Source organism: Cucurbita moschata, unplaced genomic scaffold (assembly GCF_002738365.1).
Source record: "Cucurbita moschata cultivar Rifu unplaced genomic scaffold, Cmos_1.0 Cmo_Scf00003, whole genome shotgun sequence".
Taxonomy (NCBI): Eukaryota; Viridiplantae; Streptophyta; class Magnoliopsida; order Cucurbitales; family Cucurbitaceae; genus Cucurbita; species Cucurbita moschata.
The window spans coordinates 3,787,180-3,807,874 of NW_019268519.1; the positions used below are offsets into that span (position 1 = coordinate 3,787,180).

At 36.7% G+C, this 20,695-nt stretch overlaps 4 protein-coding genes across 9 annotated transcripts; all 4 read right to left on the bottom strand.

The window, feature by feature from the left end:
- Positions 1–588: 588 nt before the first annotated feature.
- On the bottom strand, positions 589–3,767 carry LOC111436047. 2 transcript variants are annotated; one of them, XM_023073739.1, is made up of 7 exons: positions 3,742–3,767; positions 3,010–3,501; positions 2,455–2,552; positions 2,301–2,325; positions 1,470–1,590; positions 1,247–1,381; positions 589–1,014 (listed from the first exon to the last, which is right to left on the bottom strand). In XM_023073739.1, exons 2-7 carry the CDS (start codon positions 3,413–3,415, stop codon positions 807–809), a joined length of 993 nt encoding a protein of 330 aa, XP_022929507.1. In that variant the 5' UTR covers positions 3,416–3,501; positions 3,742–3,767; the 3' UTR covers positions 589–806. The 2 variants fall into 2 exon arrangements, with proteins under 2 accessions (XP_022929507.1, XP_022929499.1); XM_023073731.1 differs by having other exon boundaries at positions 3,661–3,758.
- Positions 3,768–4,806: 1,039 nt separating this feature from the next.
- On the bottom strand, positions 4,807–10,752 carry LOC111436069 (vacuolar protein sorting-associated protein 27-like). 4 transcript variants are annotated; one of them, XM_023073772.1, is made up of 12 exons: positions 10,205–10,752; positions 9,507–9,788; positions 9,300–9,356; positions 9,139–9,206; positions 7,530–7,746; positions 7,354–7,451; positions 6,690–6,753; positions 6,544–6,603; positions 6,428–6,478; positions 6,257–6,335; positions 5,206–5,308; positions 4,807–5,108 (listed from the first exon to the last, which is right to left on the bottom strand). In XM_023073772.1, exons 2-11 carry the CDS (start codon positions 9,585–9,587, stop codon positions 5,238–5,240), a joined length of 846 nt encoding a protein of 281 aa, XP_022929540.1. In that variant the 5' UTR covers positions 9,588–9,788; positions 10,205–10,752; the 3' UTR covers positions 4,807–5,108; positions 5,206–5,237. The 4 variants fall into 4 exon arrangements, with proteins under 4 accessions (XP_022929540.1, XP_022929548.1, XP_022929552.1 ...); XM_023073780.1 differs by having other exon boundaries at positions 4,807–5,308; positions 7,354–7,448; XM_023073784.1 differs by having other exon boundaries at positions 4,807–5,308; positions 6,690–6,735.
- Positions 10,753–10,865: 113 nt separating this feature from the next.
- On the bottom strand, positions 10,866–13,542 carry LOC111436103 (protein FATTY ACID EXPORT 2, chloroplastic-like). Of its 2 annotated transcripts, XM_023073794.1 has the most exons (5): positions 13,342–13,542; positions 12,950–13,222; positions 12,690–12,824; positions 11,120–11,280; positions 10,869–11,016 (listed from the first exon to the last, which is right to left on the bottom strand). In XM_023073794.1, the coding sequence occupies exons 1-4, from the start codon at positions 13,466–13,468 to the stop codon at positions 11,141–11,143; spliced, it is 675 nt and encodes a 224-aa protein (XP_022929562.1). In that variant the 5' UTR covers positions 13,469–13,542; the 3' UTR covers positions 10,869–11,016; positions 11,120–11,140. The 2 variants fall into 2 exon arrangements, with proteins under 2 accessions (XP_022929556.1, XP_022929562.1); XM_023073788.1 differs by having other exon boundaries at positions 10,866–11,280.
- A 993-nt stretch (positions 13,543–14,535) lies between these two features.
- LOC111436059 (transcription factor Pur-alpha 1-like) lies at positions 14,536–19,135 on the bottom strand. Its single transcript, XM_023073752.1, has 6 exons — positions 18,991–19,135; positions 18,109–18,497; positions 17,942–17,989; positions 15,483–15,623; positions 15,128–15,370; positions 14,536–15,006 (listed from the first exon to the last, which is right to left on the bottom strand). The coding sequence occupies exons 2-6, from the start codon at positions 18,439–18,441 to the stop codon at positions 14,854–14,856; spliced, it is 918 nt and encodes a 305-aa protein (XP_022929520.1). The 5' UTR covers positions 18,442–18,497; positions 18,991–19,135; the 3' UTR covers positions 14,536–14,853.
- Between the last annotated feature and the right edge of the window lie 1,560 nt (positions 19,136–20,695).

The window sequence follows — 20,695 nt, forward strand, 5'->3', positions numbered from 1 at the left end:
CGTTGTTATTTTGAATTTGAATTGCAATAAAATAGATACGATTATCATAATATTCTTTTACATTTCTAATTAATTGAAATGCACTAACTAAAAATATGTTACAACAATTACAACTCTATTTTTACATTTTTATTTATTTATTCAAGTTTTTACCCTTAAATAACAACCAAATAAAATGGTTGTTATTTTTTATTTGGTGATCTAATTCACATTTCAATTTCAATTTTGAGAGACACAAAATTCGAAATAAAAAATATCTATAATTATTTGATTAATAAGATAAAATTATTTAATTTTTGAAATGATATTTTTGTAACGGACCAAACTTAAAAGTAAAAGTGACTTATCCGATTTCAAACATGTAAGATAAAAACGTCATATTAATTTTGCATATTAATTTAACTCATCTTCATATCGATGCGATCAAAAGTTGAATAAATTTTACTATAAAAAAAATTAGTGTTACAAATATGGTATTTCCAAAGATGAGACATTATTGTATCATATCAACTGAAGCAAAAACAAATGAAAAATAACAAGTTATTTATGTATAAGTTCTCAATGTTCTTATAAATCAATAGATTGGCATTGCAAAATGCAAACACAATTATTCATAATCACATAGGATTGAAAGATTACGATTCCAAAGACTCAAACAAGCCCTTTGTGTAGTACAAAGACTGTATTATATTGTCCAGAATCGTGCAAATAAACAGCATTCCTATTAGGTTACCAGTGTTGGCGTTGGTCTACAAACTCCTTCCAAGTCAATCACAACACTGGTGACAAATATTATGTTCTAAAGCCTAAGAAGAAAGAACCAATGAAGTTAATTGCTTCTCCACATCTTCCCAATTATAAACCTTTGTGACTAAGGGGGGCAGATCCTCCGTCTCCGTCTTGCACCATGGATACGAGTTCTCATAGTCAAAAAGCAGAACTCGAATTCCCGCTTTGGCGCATTCTATCGCATATCTTGGATTATCATCGATTAGCACTGTTGCTCCAAGTGACCTGCATGGTGAGATCGTCCACAGCGCCACCAAAATTAAAAAAGCAGCTCATAAAACAGTAATGCAACTCAAATATAGCTCAACTCATTAAGACGTATATCCACCTATATATGTTGAACATAACAAATATTAATGTTGTAACTTGAATGGATGATTCGATACGAGTGAGGATGGATGAGACCTAAAGCTACGATTCACGGGAAAAATAAAAGTGTATAGATTTGTTATCATACTTGCATATCTCTTCCTTTGATCTAGACACTCCATCCAGAGCAAAGTGGTTTCCAAAGTGAATTTCCTGAAACAGTCCTGGAAAGTGCTTGTCAATCCACTCCAGCGTGTGTTCTTTGATTGCATTTTGTCGAGACCTGAAATTAGATGAAATGAGATAAGTTCACATCATCTATGGGGAGGGATTAGTACCACATCAAAACGATCCAATGTAGCTATACATACGTTACGACTGACAGATGACAGAATCTCGATAACTTGAGAAGCGTGCTCTGCGCGCCCGGTATAGGCCAGATTCCAACCTTGAAATATGGTGTCTTAAAGAACTCATGAACACGATGATTAGCTGGAAGAAAGCAGGGAAACAAGTTTCAAAACCAATTAACCAAGTAGAGACGCATTTCCATGGACAGAAATATCTCATAAAACAGCTTCAAGAGCGTAAAGATCATATTGTGTTTCATTATAGACTGCAAAGTTCTCCCAAAGAAGTCAAGAAAAGTTACAAAGGAAGTACCATCTCAAACCATTTTTCTTTCAAAATTCTCACTAAAAAAATAGAAATTTTCTTAACTAAATTTTGTCAAGAAAAACATCAAGAACAGAAATACTATTTTGTAACACCAGCACTAACACAAACTAAAATCATATGGTTTTCCAGTGAGAATGGTCCAGATTTTAAAAAAAAAAAAAAAAAAAAAAAAAAACTGAATACAATACTGGAAGGTCCAATGATTTAACTAACAAAAGGTCAAAGAAACCAACCCCTTGATGCTCATCCTGCCTACTACAAAAGCAAATCTACAATTTCAAACTCATAAAACGGGAAAAGACGATAGGGATTAAATTCAAACTTCTAACTTTCTCTGAACCATACAAACCAAATTTTTTATTTTTTATTTTAAAAAAAAAAAACTATTGGTCTGAGAAGCATATGCAACCATCAATCAGTCAAATGTATGACTCCACTCAGGAAAAACAATAATCATTATATGATCATATGGCCATCTTGACATAGATGACAAGTCGTTAAAAGTCAATCTCAAAATGTTGTACCTTCGTCACGTGAGCAGTTCCATATCTGAAACAGAAACGAAGGTCTAAATCAGAATGGTGCAGGTTAGATATTCCCCAGGGAAACTTCAGGACTATTACACTAAGGATCACAAGGGAACCCCAACAAATAAAAAGCACAAAAACAAAACTATACCCTGAAGAATTCATAGACATGATACTCCGAAACTGAATGATTTGAAGAATAACGATCAGCAACAAACTTGTTAAGAGCTGAGACAAAGTTCCCCAAAACTACAAGATGGCAGGACAACAGCAGATACAAATATCAGATCAGAGTACGGAGTAAACAATCATGTACAATAATTTATTAGCACAACCGAATTCTCAGCTCACATCAAGTACAGAGAATAAGTAGCAATATTAGCACATGCAATGGTCATGCAAAGTCATAAACAATGTAGTGTAGCTGAAATCTATGTCATCTCAGGCATGTCAATCATCAAATTAATTAATTAATTAATCTAAGCCAACAATTCCATGGATTTAGTCATTTAGATTAGATCAACATACAAGATCTCAAGTGGGCTTTTCATGTCTTTGTCACAATGCACCAAAACACTCGTAAACACAGATATCAGAGGTGGAAGAAGAAGAAGAAGAAGAAGAAGAAATGTTACAATGAAGAAGTAAGAGAAAAAAAATGAAAATCCAAGGAAGGAGATAAGAAATGGGAGAGGAAAATACGAACCCTCATCGACGTCAACAGCAACAACAAGCTTTCCCCTGGAAGAAAGATCATGGAACGTTAAAGGATTTCCCCATTGGGGCTCCCCCTGAACAGTAGTAGAATATCTGCGATCAATACCATCAACTAAATCGATCTCGACATTGTTAAGAACCTGTGGACGACGAACAGGTGTTGGGCCCTTAGCATTGGTTCCCAACGAACCATTGCTGCAGTTATCTTTGTGGGATTGAACGCAAGCTCTTAGACCAAACCGATTGCATCTATTTCTCCGAAAACTACGAAGAACAAGCTCCGCAGAAATAGGAAATCCGCAACAGTTTTCGAAAAGCAATGGTTGAGAAGGGCGATGCGATTGCATATGAAAATGAGACGAACAAAGATTTCGCGTCAAGGAATGTGCCGCCATTAATGGAAATCAAGCATAGTACAGCATTCGTTGGAACGAGCCTCGACGATTTAACAAAAGCTTCTTGAAAGACCACTCTCACATTCCTCCACCGCCACAACAAGAATAAACAATTAGCATAAAGCTAAAACAACAAATAAATACGGCGGAAACAAAAATAATAATTTAATTATACGAAGAAAAAACGACAGAAATCCCTAATGAAATAAAACAATGGAAAGAAAGAAACAGTTCGATGACTCAACCTGAAAATCACGCAGAAAACCTATCAAACAATTCAATCAAAAGGGAGAATCAGAATGATTGCTGAGAAAGGCAAAGCAGACCTGAATAATCGAGAATCAGCCGCGAGAAAGTGGTGATTGGAAAATCAAAAACTTGGAGCCCGTATTTGGTAATGATGTGAGCGCATTCCGAGATTCGCTTAATGGAGAGAACCTGCTCGTGTCATTTTTGAGCTGAAACGATCGATTCTTTCGTTGTAAGAACTCGAATCGCGAAGAGAAGAGAAGAGAAATGAAGGAATTGAAGAAGAAGAAGAAAAGGAATGGAGGTTGATGAATTTGGGAAGGAAGGCGAGGGTGCAGAAGTCCCCATTACATAAACAATGGCTGAATTTATAAAATTGTCCATTGGAGAAAGGAGGGATTTTAGGACAGATTCCTTCTCCTTCGTCTTGGGATCTCATTGTCATTGTCATCTATAACTTCAACAAAGATCAAAAATTAAAATTTAAAAAAAAAAAAAAAAACGAAAAATTAATATTATGGGTTTTTATTTATTACTTTTTCTTTTCCTTCCATTATTTCATTTATGTTTCAATTTTAGATAATTACGTTTCAATTTAACACATAAATATTAGATACCACAGATTCGATCTATATTGAATCAACCTAGAAATTCAATCTGTATTGGATCAACCTAGAAATTCGGTCGGCATTGAATCAACTTAGAAATTCGATCGGTATTGAATCAACTCAGACCAACTCATTATCTCGAAAATAGGTACCCGCCCTCTTTATTATTACAAAATATTTTATATTTGAGATTTATAAGATTTTAACTAATAAATAATATATACGATAGATAAATATAATTTTTATTAAAAAAAATAAAAAATAACCTAACAACTTAATTCAAAACCGGAAAATAGAGGTTTGATTGGACTATGTATACCAAAAAAAATATATATTAGGTAATTTTTTTAAAAACATTAAATATATATATAGTTTTAAAAAAAAAATTAATCTAGTATAGAATTCAACAACACGTGCAGCTACGTGATGACGAGACAATTTATTCTTTTAAGAATGGATGAACAAGGATGAAGGTGAAAATGAAAAGAGAGACAAGAAAGGAAGGGAAAGACAATACGGGGAGAACAAAAATCATTTAAGCAAACTATAATGTAAAGTTCAATTTTGTCACGTTAATTAAAATTTACCACGTAGGCATTGTCTCGTCATCGTGTGGCGTGTTCAATGAACTTTCTACTAAAGTTATTGACAAATATAGCACAACAACTTTGGAATATTTAAGCACAACTCAACGAGTAACACATATCACCAAAAGGTAAAAGATTTGAATCACGCCCCACCCACAAGTTGTTGAACTCAACTTGGTCAACCTTCGATTCAAAGACTCCATCGAGTGTTTGACCGACCAATCCATCGACGATATAACCAAACCTAATCTATATTAGTTTCTCAATTAGTTTCAAAATTCTCCATGCGTGTTCCTTAAAAATTAAAAGATAAAGGCGGTGGTGCAGAAATGATAGAAGTATTTACTAGAATAATAGGTGATGTGGGCTGTTGCTTCTTCACTCTCCTCCCATCTTCTCTCGTATCTTATATTGCAAACAAGCTGGAGCACAATCCAATGGCGTTTCTCCTGTCACCGTGGAAACAATGAACCATTATGCAAAATATCTCACCACTTTTCTAACATGAACTCACTTTCTCCAGAAAAATATAGATTTTTAAGTCAAAATTAGAAAGAGGTCCAATACGAGTTCCCTTTTCGACCAAAGGATTGTGGTTTGAAGGACGAAAATAAAGGATCGGATCATCAATGTCGCTGTAATTTAGAAAGCTACCCATACTTCGTGGCTTTCTACTCGTTGTAGTAAGTGCAATAACAGCCCAAGCCCACCGCTAGTAGATATTATTCTCTTTTGAACTTTCCCTTTCGAGTTTCGCCTCAAGGGTTTTTAAAATGCGTCTATTAGGGAGAGATTTTCACACCCTTATAAAAAAATGTTTCGTTCTCCTCCTCAACTGATATGAGATCTCACAATCCACCCCCCTTTGGGACCCAGCATCCTCGCTGATACTCGTTCCCTTCTCTAATCGATGTGGGACCCCCAAATTCACCCCCTTCGAGGCCAAGCGTCCTTGCTGGCATACCGCCTCGTGTCCATCCTCTTTCAAGGCTCAACCTCCTCACTAGCACATTGTCTGGTGTCTGGCTCTGATACTATTTCTAAGAGTCCAAGCCACCATTAATAGATATTGTCTTCTTTGGGACTTCTCTTTCGGGCTTCTCTTCAAGGATTTTAAAACGCATCTGCTAGGGAGAAGTTTCCATACCCTTGTAAAGAATGCTTCCTTCTCCTCCCCAACCGATGTGGATCTCAAACAATCACAGAGATATTTGCTACAGTTATTCTTTGCTTTAATCGCCAAGCTTAAAAGAGAAGTGGGATAGAACTAATAAGCAAGGGTCGTTTGAAATTTGTTCTCAGAAGAGTTTCTATTTTCAAGACAGTTTGTTAAACACTCCAATTCCCAAAGTCCCGACCAAAAGCATTCGCATAAAGAAACAGTGACAAGAAGTTACCTTGAGCATTTTTGTAGTCCAGGCTAGCACCACTTTCAATGAGGGCAAAAACAATATCAGTCTGATTAAAGACGGCCGCCTACATCCAAATCAATACTAGTCTTAATATCATAACTCTAAATCGATATCATGCCATATTCTAATGGGGTGGGAGGAAGAGAGAGATTCTACCACATGCAGCAAAGACAATCCTTGCTTGTCATGGTAATTTGCATCTACACCCTGCCAACATGAGAACAGTAAATAATTCCATTACATATTTTGATTTTCATAAAGGCATTTAGTACCTCACTCAAAAGTTTCTTGACAGCATGAGTGTCACCGTTCTTGATTGCTTCCCTCAACCCCTGCAAGAACATGAAATTCATGAGATGAAGCAGAATTTAAAAGCCTTTGATAGACACCAAAAAAAATTATCATACACAATATATACCTCGCCACTTGCTTCATAATTGATCCTTGATTCATCTGCAGGATTCCTATTCAATACAGGATTCCTATTCAATAATATAAATTACAACTGCATATTAAGATCGGACTTATATACCAAATCAATAATACCAACAATGATAAAGGAGGGTAATTTGATACCTAATACCTACGCAAGAATGTAAGCAATGAGAAAATGTGTCACTTGACCCAAGTCATCATTATAAGAAATAATGGATACGATAGCATACGAAAAACGCTATTGTAGACTTTTTATAGCATTTTTTTAAAGCTATAATAGATGATTGTTTATAGCGTTTTTTTAAAGCCATAATAGATGCTATAATATAATATAAAACTATAGCTTATATAAGTTCTCATAAAAATATTTCATAGTGTTTTATTAAAGCTATAATAGGTAGAATATATCTAAAATATTATTCTATCTTTTATCTTTTAACTTATTGTAGCATTTTTTTAACGCTATAATACAGTATTCATAGCTTTAATTTTATACTAACGTTATTTGATCATTTTATTAATTATATTTGGAGTGTGATAAACTTACTATTTGAAGGAGTGTGATAAACTTACTTTTCCCATATACTGGGCCAGAAAGGGAAGACAGAATCTAACCTATTGGAATAAAACAACTCCAGATAACATACCGAAGCTTGCTGTTGGAGGTAGATCCTCTATTCCTTAGATTGGAATCAGTCTTCTTTGCTTTTGAATTGTTCTGAGTAGAGGTGGAAGCTGTTTTCTTCTGCCAAAAGCACAATCAAGTTCCATAAGGGACACGGCTGATGCACAAGGAGCATAAGAAATTACTAAACATTAAAACCTGCAAAGGAACAGATTCTGTTTTCATAGACTGGACTGGAGCGACACAAATGCACAATGGCATTCCACAATTGCAATCTGAAATGCTCAACGCAGGTTGATGCTCCACAGCTGACTTAGGCTCAGAATTTACATTCCCATCAAGGTTTAATTGAGAAACTGTATCTGCAACTTGATCGACTACAGCTAACGACGGTGGTCGATCAACTTCTCTAGATCTGTAATAGGGCAAACTCGATAAATAAGACGCTAGTTTTTCAAAAATATGACAGGTGCTAAACAGTAAACAATAAGTTCAATCTCAGCATAAAATTTGGAAACTCTAAGGATGCGTCTAAGACGAGAGCAGGAATTTAGGAGCAAACGAGAGAAAGCAAGGACTTTCCAAGTCTGTATATAATTTTTTTTCAATGCCTAATTCCAAGAGGAAGGAGCTGATGGCTGATCTAAGAGCTTTTATGCTTCATCCAACAGGCAAAAAGCCTTCATATCACTCACTCAATAACATCCAACTACCTCATTATTGGTGGTTTTGAAATTCTTTGAGCCTTTAAAGAGTGTTCAAAGAATGTTTTAGAATGTTTATTTCGATCGCACTGATTCGTAGAGAAAAATGATTAGGAGCTGGAAGTTTCATTATCGATGAAAGTGGGTATGAGAATTTTAATGGTGTCTTCACAAGAAAGCTAAAGAAACAAGAAATAGAATATAAAAGAGTTACAGACTTCAAGAACAACATGCGTTTAGGCCCCGGCTTCGAGAGACAAGGACCACAAGTTCTAACTTTTCTTGAATATATACAGGTTCCAAAAATTCAAAAGTTTTGGATTCTCTCTGTAACAATTCAAGTTCACCGCTAACAAATGTTGTCTGCTTTGACCTGTTACGTATTGTCGTCAGCCTCACGGTTTAAAAACGTGTCTGTTGGGGAGAGGTTTCCCACACCTTATAAGGAATGTTTTGTTCTCCTCTCCAACCGATGTGGGATCTCACAATTCACCCACTTGGAGGCCCAGGGTCCTTACTGGCACACCACCCGGTGTCTGGCTCTGATACCATTTGTAACAGCCCAACCTCACCGCTAGAAGATATTGTCTGCTTTGGCCCATTATGCATTGCCGTCAGCCTCACCGTTTTAAAACGTCTGTTAGGAAGAGATTTCTACATCCTTATAAGAAATGTTTCGTTCCCCTCTCCAACCGCTATGAGATCTCACATTCTCGTACAACCTAAATCCTTGATACAAGAACATCTGATCCCAGTTTGGATTTTTAAGTTTCTAGTCGTTTAAATGCTAGAACATGAAACTTCCAACAAGAAAGTTCGAGTTCAAGAAGTTGCAAGAAAATAGTCAAGATTACATTGAAGAAAACATCTCACGCCAACTTTCTATTTCAGTTTCAACTCACGCACTTTAATTCTGAGCTTCAGAACGAAATGAGTTATCAATTGAGAAGTAAAACTTCAGCTCGATAAAATCCTTTCTAGTAGGACCAAAGGTCGTCTCAAAATACTTCCCTTGAAGTTCAATTCCAATACCAGCTTTGGAATAATTTTTGAAGTAAAATAAACTACGGCAGGGTGTATGATTAAATTTTAACATGACTTACTGAGAGGAGTTATTGAAACAGTCAGCACAAACTCTAACAGAGGAATGAATATCGAACTTCGGCAAGGCCTGAATTTCGCACAAACAAGTACATACATACACCAGTCAGAACGCAAAAAATTCTCCATTACGGCATCAACGAGGAAGAGGAATCAATAATACCATTTGAAAAGAAGAATGCTCGTGGCACAACGTCCTTCCACAGCATCGGCAATGATGCTGTAAACAAAGATAAAAACACAGAAAATCATCTAATCTCGCGATCGAAAGCTCGAAAGCACGAAACAGAATCGAAATTGATCATCGTTGCATTAGCTCAATCTAAACTAATGCAACAAAGTCGATCATAGAGCAAACAGAATTTGGTACCCGTCGTCGGAAGGTGTTGAAACTGCATTTGCAGACTTCACAGCGCGCTGCTTCCTGGAAAGGAGGAGGCTCCACCAACATTTTTGTGATCTCCGCCGCTCGATCCTCTCGATTCCCCAACTCTTCTATCGATGCTTCCGATTATCTTGACTGCAAGAAACCACCGTCTTATCCGCCGGAGTACGGCGATCCTCCTACCGCTGAACTCAGTCAAATGCTCCGTTTTGCAGAGCTCAGAAGGGAAACTGGTAGCGGATCTCCTCAAGAACTGGCGCTGCAACTCTTTATAATAAATAAGTTTTATATAAATTAAATGTATTATCCAAATAAATAATCAAATCATCAAAGATCTTTATTGCCAAGGTTAAAATGAAATTTTCTTCCTCTTTAAATCTTATTTGTCCAATATTTATTTTATTTTTAAATATTTAATTCCTATTTATTAATTTTATCTTATTTGTCTCAATATTTATTTTAATTTTAGTCCTTATTATTGATTTTCTGTAAATAAAAAAAATCAATGAATTAATTGAGTTGAGTAAGAAAAATTAACCCATTAAAGAGGATTTGCATTTACCTTTATTTCATAGAAAATTAAAATTTTTGGTAAATTATGGAAAAATAATAATTTTAACCTTTGCTGAACCTGCTGAACCGTAAACTCCTATCCCTAATTGAAGAAAGATTTGCTCATTCACCTTCTCTTAAACCTGAAGGCACGGAAATGGTGGAATAAGACAAGACGATGGAGGTTGATTGAAGATGATGGTACACGACGTTCAGAACCAACCTTAAAGTGAATGAATTTGAAAAAACGAAAGAAGTCGTAGAATCATCTCGAGGCTTTCAAAGACATCCGAGCAATTGGAAGGGACCCCTAAACTCGTGAGAAGGAGAAGGGTTAAGGTACAAAGACAGCCTCAAATCCACTCGTAAAGACAAAGACAAAGACAAAGATGTCACCAAATCATTTCGAGGCTTTCAAAGATATCCAAGCAATTGGAAGGGACCCCTAAACTCACGAGAAGGAGAAGGGTTAAGGTACAAAGGCGGCCTCAAATCCTCTCGTAAAGACAAAGACAGACAAAGAAGTCGCAAAATCATCTTGAGGCTTTCAAAGACATCCAAGCAATTGAAAGGGACCCCTGAACTCGCGAGAAGGAGAAGGGTTAAGGTACAAAGGCGGCCTCAAATCCTCTATCGTAAAGACAAAGACAAAGACAGAGACAAAGAAGTCGCAAAATCATCTCGAGGCTTTCGAAGACATCCAAGTAATTGGAAGGGACCCCTAAACTCGCGAGAAGGAGAACGGTTAAGGTACAAAGGCGGCCTCAAATCTGCTCGTAAAACAAACACAAATCCTTTTAACCTCTGAACATTCAACAGCCTACTTTACTTTCCCTTTCCTTGTTCAGATGATTACACAGATGGACCTGATGAACAAAGAGGGCACCACAAGCACTGCACACCATACAAAGTTGGAAGGCACATCAAAATCAATTTCACAGACCTGAAAACACCAATCAACATAACATAGATTATACAAAAACAAACAAATTCGTCAATTACAGTTTACGACTATCACTAGACATGCTCAAGGAAGCGCCCCCTACCAGTTTTTCATCGTCGTACGTTCAATGTGAGCTACGTAAAATTCCATGCATGTAACCTCCAGTCATTATAAACGACACGAGAGATACGACACCAGCTGGAAATATCTTCCCAGAATCCTTGAAACGAGATCCCATCACTACCAAAAGTGACGCTGATAGGCCTGTAGATTAAGAAATAGATTTTGAAATAATAGTATGAATAAAAACAGAACTGGAACATTGGTTTTCCTCCCTAGATTAGTCTTATTTCCATGTTTTTGCACACCTTTTGAACAGATCAGATGGCATGTTCTTTCTGGGACTTCTTAAAACAATGAGTTTATGTATAATCATTGTAAACTGTTGATATGCAAGAGGAAATATTGAAATGAAACTAAGCACGATTTTGCATAACCTACACATTATACAAAGTTTTCATCCACGATCCAGGATCGAACAGTTCAAAATTCATAGTGATTTTGAATACGACAAAAGTGATTTAAGCCACCCAAACATTAACTATGAGAAATTTGAAAGCCTCCCTTGGACCAAGCTCGTTAGCCATCATATTCCCGAGTTTAAAACCAGTAACTATCGAGTCCCACAATTAACACTCGTGGAAACTCCAGCTACCCATATAGCAAAGAAACCAACTACTCTAGATGCCTACACTGCTCATAACTTAGGTATCATCTTGTCCTCAAGATGATGAACATGGGGTTGTGAATCTTAATGAAAGAAATATATAACTTCAGTCACTACCCTTACTTATCAAGGCTGGTTTTGGTCTCGGGTGCGGAAGGTCATCTCAGCACGATGTAAGGTGATTCTAGCTTCCTTGTGTTGCCACTACAAGCAAGCTACACGTAAGGTTCCGTTCCCAATGTGAGAGCTAAACAACTGATTTTCCTCAACAAAAAAACCCCAACAGCACAACTTTGACTATAAAAACTATAGATAAGAAAGGTGAACTGTGAACACAACTAACCAAATTCTACACTCAAAATCTCAGAATTTAGAAATAATTTGAACCATATATCCATAATGTCGGTCCACATTCAAGACTCAACAAAAGAAGTTGGTGAGTAGTACGTGGCTTTTACTAGGAACAAATGAAAAGAATTAGTCCCAACACAACTGTGAGATCCTACATCCATTGGAGAGAGGAACGAGTGCCAACGAGGACGCTGGCCCCGAAAGGGGGTGGATTGTGAGATCTCACATCGGTTGGGGAGGAGAACGAAGGCATTCTTTATAAAGGTGTGGAAACATCTCCCTAGCAAAAGGGAAAGCCTAAATAGGACAATATTTGCTAGCGGTGGGCTTGGGCTGTTACAGTTCCTCTCCCAAATTTAAGATATAGAAGGGGAGGAGGCAGGGCGACTCGTTATTTCCAAGCTAGACATAGTGTATACATCCCAGAGCAAAGTGCATTTGCTCATTGTTCTTAACCAGGATTCAAAAACTCAAAGTTCCCAATAGTACAATGTATATCTAACAAGTAACATCTAGAATTAATAACAGTTCAGCTACGTGATATGGGAAATCTAAGATTTTCATAATTAAGTCAAAGATACGGCCGATTCCTTACCAAGACCCAAGGCCGATGCAAGAACAGGGTTACTGGGAAGCAGTTTACAAACAGCAAGCAACAGTGTGGCTGAGACTCCCCCGGCCAATAGTGACTTTTGGCTGCCACCTTTCAAATATCCCATTAAGCCACCAACTGCCAAGTAAAAACACAAAGGACTGAATTAAAATTGCAATTGCAACCAAGAACATAATCATTATTTCATTTCATACAGACTAGGAATTGAAATCTAAGCAAATTTATAATGAATAAATAAGGACCTCCTACTAGTGCAGCATATCCAAGAGTTAATTTCTGTGACATTGACAAAGCTTTCTTCCCGCTGTTGGTGTTAGATTCCTCTTCCTCCCCGCTATTACCTTCATTATCGCCTCTACCACCTTTACCTCCACCGCTACCACCTCCTCCATCGCCGTGAATCCCTTTATCGGAAGAGTCACCGCCAGTGGTGTCTGGATAAATGTCGATGTCTTCATTTTTGGAATCGGTGGCACGGATAGCAGATCTTACTATCTTGCAATCGAAGGAAATCCCTGCAGAAAACAGGGGATATGAAATCTGAATTGGAATGAATCCGATGGCAAAATGATGAACACGGCCCAATTCTACAATGAGATTCAGATGACGGTGCCGTAAAAACACGATTGCTTACCTCTACCAATGGTAGAAGATTGAAATTGTATGCGTCGAACTGAGAAAGTGTTGCTCCTGAGAGCTCCACTGATGCGCGGCGAGAAAAGTAACGACGCCTGAGACACTCCGGCCAAAACTGCCGCCATTTTCCTTCTTCCTCAAGAAAATACCGCAAATCTCCCAGGAGGGGTTTTGATTTACAAGCAGGTATATTATAAAGGTCAAGATATTATCCAAAATTATTTCTTAATTTCCTTCCAAATTGCCTAAAAGCTTAGCTCAACTATATTTCAAACACTATTTTGGTTCCAATTTTTGTTTTTGATTCATCTTCCAATTTATTTTCCTCAAAATGTTCATTTAGATTCTTAAATTTAAAATTAGTGTCCTTTTTATTTGAAAAAATGACAATAATATGTCTTATACGTCTCCATGCCCGCATTGAAATAGTGTTTTACCTCTAGATGTCCAGTTAACTGCTGCGCCTCAATGCATTTCAGGAAGAACCAGCTATCTCTGGGTTCGATTGCCATTTCACCCCGTTGATTTTTCAACATTAGTCGGTTTGGACCTCCACTTAGTTCCACCCAAGTTGATTTTTCAACATTAGTCGGTTTGGACCTCCACTTAGTTCCACTCAAGTTGATTTTTCAACATTAGTTGATTCGGACCTCCACTTAGTTCCACCCAAGCTTCATCCTGGTCATGGATAGATCACCCAGATTCGGGTTCATAAGCCGTGACAATTACTCCATAAAGAATGAGCATAGGCCGTTGCTTGGTTAAAGGAACCCATTGGAGCAGTATTTTTAATTTAATAGGAAATCTATTATTAATTTTTCTTTTAAGGCATATATTTATTTTCATAATTATTTTTAAAAAATTATCTAAAAAATTATTAATTCTCTAACCACTCTTAAAAATAAATTTTTAAATCGTAATTTTTCAAATGCCTGCCGTGGAACTTCCACTCTCATACGGTTGTTTTTTCGGTTTGACACTTCCCCTGCAAGGTAGGCCCCTGCTCGAGGCAGTAACCATTTATATTCATGGCTGACTGCGTACATCAATGTCTACCTACTAATTCACGTGCGACCAACTCGAAAGTGAGTATCTAAGACCCCAATTCCTTCTTCTCGAGTTGTCGCTTCCTCACGAACTGAATCGGGGAATTTCTTAATTCAATAAAAATGAATAGTAATTGGAAGTGAAATGAACAAAACACACCTGAACTCACCATTATTATAAAGTGACAATTACAAGCATCGCTTTCTTTCTTTCTTTCTTTCTTTCCCCTCTCTTGTGTTATTCATGGAAGAAGAATAATTAAGCTTCTCAAGCATTTTCCATAGCCTCTGCTGATCAAGCAGCATGGATTATTCAGACTTAGAACTAGAAAATCAAGACGACGACGACGACAACGACAACACAATATCAAACCACACCCACCACAATTTCAACCCTACTCGAACATCATCTACACAAACATTAACCGAAATTATTCACCACAAACCCCCCGGGCCTATAGTGTTCATCTATGAGGCGGATCCACCGTCCTAACATTCACGCCCGTCATTCCTTCAATCCTATCTTTGGTGATCTCCACGAAATGTCCAACTATTTCATAGAACTGCTTTAGCCCCGACAATGGGAGAATGATCGAAGAACGATCTGCCCCTGCAACCTGCAACCGATACGGATATGACGAGTTTCATATCAAGACACTGAAGAAATGCACCATGGGGTTCAAGACAGACAAAACCAGATCAAATAAGGATCTTAAGCTCAGTTTTTTGTATAATTACCTCAGATATCCTCAAAAAATGACCCCGGTTGTTACTTCCAAGATCGAAAAAGAATCGCTTCTGATCAGCTCGGATAACTTTTGATACCCCCAGATTGCCCATTTCATCTTGAGCTGATAAGTCTACTTGTCTGTCTACATTCAAGTCAGAGGTTGGACCAGGTTGACTACTATGACCTGATATGAAGCCAGCACCTACATCATCCGAAAGTCCGACTAGACGTTCTGAATGTTCGGAATTTTCCTAGTTTGGGCAAAAGAAAACAGTATGAAATTGTGTTAGAAGAGAAACAATGGAAGTAATCCCGTGAAAAGGCATAATGAGAAGCTCGCCACGACCACGAGCAGCAGAAAACCTGATTGGGCAGTATGAAAAGCCTAGACGCTTCATTGATCTCTGCCAAAATGTTTCTGAACGCAGTCCATCCCTCGTCCCGATTGCTTCCAGCAGGAACGATAATGGTGCTGCGGTTTCTACTGACAGAAGCTTCAGATACCTGCCCAGTTAACACAACGAAAACCAGCTCTATTTACAACCACACATTCCAGATCTTAAAAATCTTTTTTTCTTTTCTTTGAGGCGCCAAAAAAAAAAAAGGAGAAGAATTCCAACAAAACATCAATGTTTATCAAAGAAAAAGAATTAATAAAGTAGATGCGTGCACCAATTCCCCAAAATCCTAATCTCAAGCCACACAATCCAGAAGAAGGCAACAGTGAACTCAGTAGTCTATAGCTGAAGAGGTCAAACTATCAACCCTCTAATCCCAAAATTTGAATCATTCAGCATTAATTCGAATTTGTAACGGAACCGAAAATGATCAAAATAAGAATAAATGAGAGCTGAAATCAGCCAAAGTTCAGATCCAGACTGATATTATAAGATATAGAAAGTTCGTTTACACGCGTAAAACTACACGACATACTCACGTCTATGTTTAAAAAACTTCAAACAAAAGTACACCCTAAAGTAGAAACGTGGGAGTATTGGAGATCTGTAGCGCACGTGGAAGCTTATTGTAGATTCAACAAGCAATGTTACAAGGGCCAGAGCATGAGAGACTGGGAATAAGAGAACTGGAAATTCGACTTCCGTGAACTGACACGTGAAGATGACACTCCAAAGGGATCAAAAGAGGGGTTGCTGAACTGTCTGGTATATGAAGGGGCTATGGAGCCTGAGGTGGTTGTAATCTGCTGCCGCACAATGGCAGCCTGTAGGGAGATTATGGTCCAACTCCTTGGTAATGGAGAAGGTGGTAATGGATGGCCAAAGACGGAGATAGAAAAGATAGAACTTTTAAAAGGCTGGTTACTGCAGACGTGAAGGGTATGAGCTATTCTACATCAGCACTCTCTTCTCTCCTTATAGATTCCTGGAGAATATCTATCACGAGCACACCGAGAACAGCTAGAACATGCATTTTTCTTGACCAGAAACATGTTTTTGTTTTGAGACGATGGAAAACACTTCTTGGTGATAGAAAACACTCAGAGAATATTTGCAGAAAAGACACAGACCTACACAAAAATTTTCGACAATGTTGTTTTTACCAAACTATATCCTACAGTTATCCTCACGGTAAATTGGGAAGGTCTTTTGTAAACACCATGGATAATACATCCCTTTTGTAAATTTCAATCATCAATGAAATTGTCGAAAAATACTTCCAACACTAAATACAAGCCTTGGCCTAACTTAAGCAACACATCCAGTTTCAAGGTTTGATCTCAGAATTGGAAAATGTTTTTGATAACTAAAGCCAACAAGTTCAGCCATGTCTTTTGTTTCAGTGTCTAGCCACTTCACTCCAGACTACCCTAATGGCTGATGTGCATCATTCTGTCTGAAACTAAGTAAACCAAGGTGTAGGCACGATTTACGAGCCACGGTTCAAAACGAAATTAAATCAAATTGCACACATGACTGTATGAATAATTTATGATGTAATTCATGGCACAGAGTTGGCTTTAGTGAAAGCATATGATGCATAATACAAAAAATTATAAAAATGAGAAAAATTAAACATTGCCATGATCGAAATCTAGTAAAACTACGAAAATCATTATATACTATAATATCCCATGTCTTTCACATGTTCATGCTAATGATTTGAATAGTAATGTGCCATATTAATGCTTTTGGTTTCCTAGACTTTTATAAACTTGAATATTTTGCAAGTAGCCATTGGTTTGTCATTACTATGGACAATGAAACAGGTGAATGAAAAATACTTTAAAAAGAAAGAAAGAACAAAAAAAAGGTCAAATCAAACAGTTCGGAATCTCCATTAATAAGAGCATAATTTTAGGCAACTGCTCATATTTGGAAAAACGCATTTGGAAGTATTGTCAAATGGAAGGCTATAAAGGGTCATCAAGAACATAAAGACGGAATTTGTTTCTTTTATCTTTTCCTAAAAAGGACACAGATCAAGGAAATGACTGCATTTACAAACCCATATTTCAATTGATTTCATTCTTCCATTTTGATAAGAGTTCATATTGTTCTTGAGCATCAGAAGCTATCAATAAAGAATCTGTAAACTGAAACGAACTGGGTTGAAGTAGAACTTCAATCAAAGAAAAATTTGAAAAGTACAGAATCATTCGAAGAATGTGGATCTGTCAGCTTTTTCTGAAGAACTGTTGCAAATTTTAAGCGAAATTCTAGATCAACAAGGCCTAATTTGACAGATTCAAACAGAAAAGCTAGAGAGAGTACTTTGAAGAACAAAACAAAAGTGGGAAATTAAAGAAAGTTGGAATCTCGAGAAGAAAAACAACAGATATGGTAGCAGGAAACGGAATTTACCTTCAAGAATCGACCCCTACGATTTTCACCAATGTCAAAGTAGAACACCTGAAAGGCAGGATGAGTACAATTAGCAAAAAGTTGAACAGGAGATCACAGAGATGAACTAAAAAGTAGAAGTGGAGGAAGACGATGAACAGAGAAAAGAGATAGAGGAACAAAGGTGCCTTGGTGTCGAGCTGCAATTCCTTGCTAAAAACCTCCGGATCATCAGAATTGATATAGTAATTGAAGAGATCTAAGAACCATGGAATCCCAGAGAAGGGAACAATGATCGTTGACCTTGTAGCCGACGTCTTCTCTGAAATCTTCAGATATCGGCCTCTGGGATTCTCCTTCAGATCGAAGTAGAACAATTTGTGCTCCACCTGCAATGTTTTGCACATCAACTCCACGTCGTTACCTCCTCCGCCGCCGCCACCCGTCACTCCACCCACCGCCACGCTGCCCGCCGTCGTTCCCCCAATACTCACTCCACCTCCGCCGGAACTCCCCTCCATCTCCCACTCCCAGCTCTGACTCAGATTCTACTAATAATTCCTTTCAGCGTCTGCAACTGTGTAAAATACAACAAATATAGATACAGAGACTCATCTAAAAAATGGAAATATCTGCGGGTAATTATCGAAATTTACACCATAATTTCGATTCAAATTACCGGAATCTCTTATCTCTCCTCCTAGGTCAATTGGTTTTACAAAAAACAATAACAAACAAACAAAAACCCACAGAAATTGAAGCGAACGAACCCCGATTTGAACAGAAATCGACGCAAAAATAACCCGCCAAATGACTTCAAAACCAACACCATACCAGAAAAGAAGCGGAAACCTAGAAATGGCAGATCTAAGAAGAAAGGTTCGTGAGAGATAGAGAGAACAAATGAATGATTTGGGCAAAAGGGTTCTGCAAAATTAGGGTTAAGGAAAAGGATCACATCGACGATCTGTGATGGGATTTTTTTGCTTCGAACTGTTGGAAATCAAACGACAATGAAAGAAGATGATGAAGAAACAATTTTCGAAGAAGATTTTCACAGAGTCGTTTACCTATGTTGCCACTGTATCGTAATGTTGACAATCTTCGTAGTCAACTTCGGTCAAAGGCTGGGCTTTCTGATTGCAGTCGCCATTGGCAGCATCCCATGAACGGGTGATTCTCAATCTCGACCCGCCTGAATCAGGAAGAAGAACCCAAAAAACAAAAAAAAATTATTTTTATTTTTATTTTTAGATTTTTATTTTTATTTTTATCCCATGTTATAATATTAAAATTTGTATTTATTTTACATTTTTAAAATAAATAATGTTAAAAAAATATAAATTATCCATTAAAAATTTGTAATTAATATATAGTAATGTCCACTCAATAATATTGAAAATTTTGTATTAAATTTTTTTAGGGTTGTATTAAATTTAGCTTTGTACTTACAATGTGTTATAAATTATTTTTGTATATTCATTAAGTTAAAATCTATTGTAAATATAGGTACGAGTTGAAATTCACCTAACGGTGATTCGGTCAATATGATTGGTGAGCTTTTTAGCTGCTCGGATAAAAAAATAATATAAAGTAAACAAGCAATATAAGTCACACGACCGCTAATATATATTTATACATGTGAGCAAATTTTTCTATTAAGTCAATCATTTTAAGCAATATTTTTTTCCTGAGTGGATTAAGGTAATGTCCCATTGGCTACAAAGTCAACTCATTGGTTAGATATCAACATCGTTCCAATAATATTTACTTTAATATATTATATATTCGTTCCTAGATTTGTTTTATAACCATATTATAATAAATTTAACGACAATTTTAAATTATTGTTGTGAATAAAGAATAAAAATGCTAACGGTCGTAAGGCAAAAATATAGATATTGCTAGTTGCATTTAGGGGTGTGCACAAGGTTGAGTTGAGTTGGAAAAATCTTTTAAGCTCATTGGCACACCGTCGTACGGTGTCTGACTCCGATATCATTTGTAACAGGCCAACCCCACTAGTACTAGATATTATCCGCTTTGGTCCATTACGTATTGCCGTCAGCCTCATAATTTTAAAACGCGTCTACTAGGGAGAAGTTTCCACATTTTTATAAGAAATGTTTTGTTTCTCTCTCTAACCGATATGAGATCTCAAACTTATACAAGATAAATGCACAGTCCAAAATGGTCAGGTCATCATAGGAGGAATTGAGTAAGTTTTCGTACTGTTCATTCTTAAAATATATTTGAAAGTTACGTTCTTAGTCGACAAGCGTTATCACTTTGTATTAGTTTAGTTCGTAAATTTTTATACGTTTCGATTAGACTCGAGTGTTACAAAACGGGTTTATCGAGTCATAAATCATAGATTACCAATTACTCTAATCATATTCGCAAATGGCTTTAAATTGAGCTATGGTATCATTTCTACAAATAGGAACCTGAAACGAAAACTCTCTCCTCCCCACGCATGGACTCGTGATAATACGATAAATAAACAAAAACCATTTATACGATCAATATTTTGTTAAGAAAATGTGAAATTTGGTTTGAAAATTCAAAAAAATATTTCACTAATACATATTTAATGTAACTTTATCTAATTATTTCTATTTATTTGAAAATTTTATTTTAATTATTTAAATATTATTTTAGGTGAATATAATCTTAATTACCTTAATTAAAAAAAATCTGAATTTTCAATGGTCACTTAATAAAACAATTATTTTATTTATCGCCTCTGTTTTTTTTTTTTTTTTTTTTTGTTAA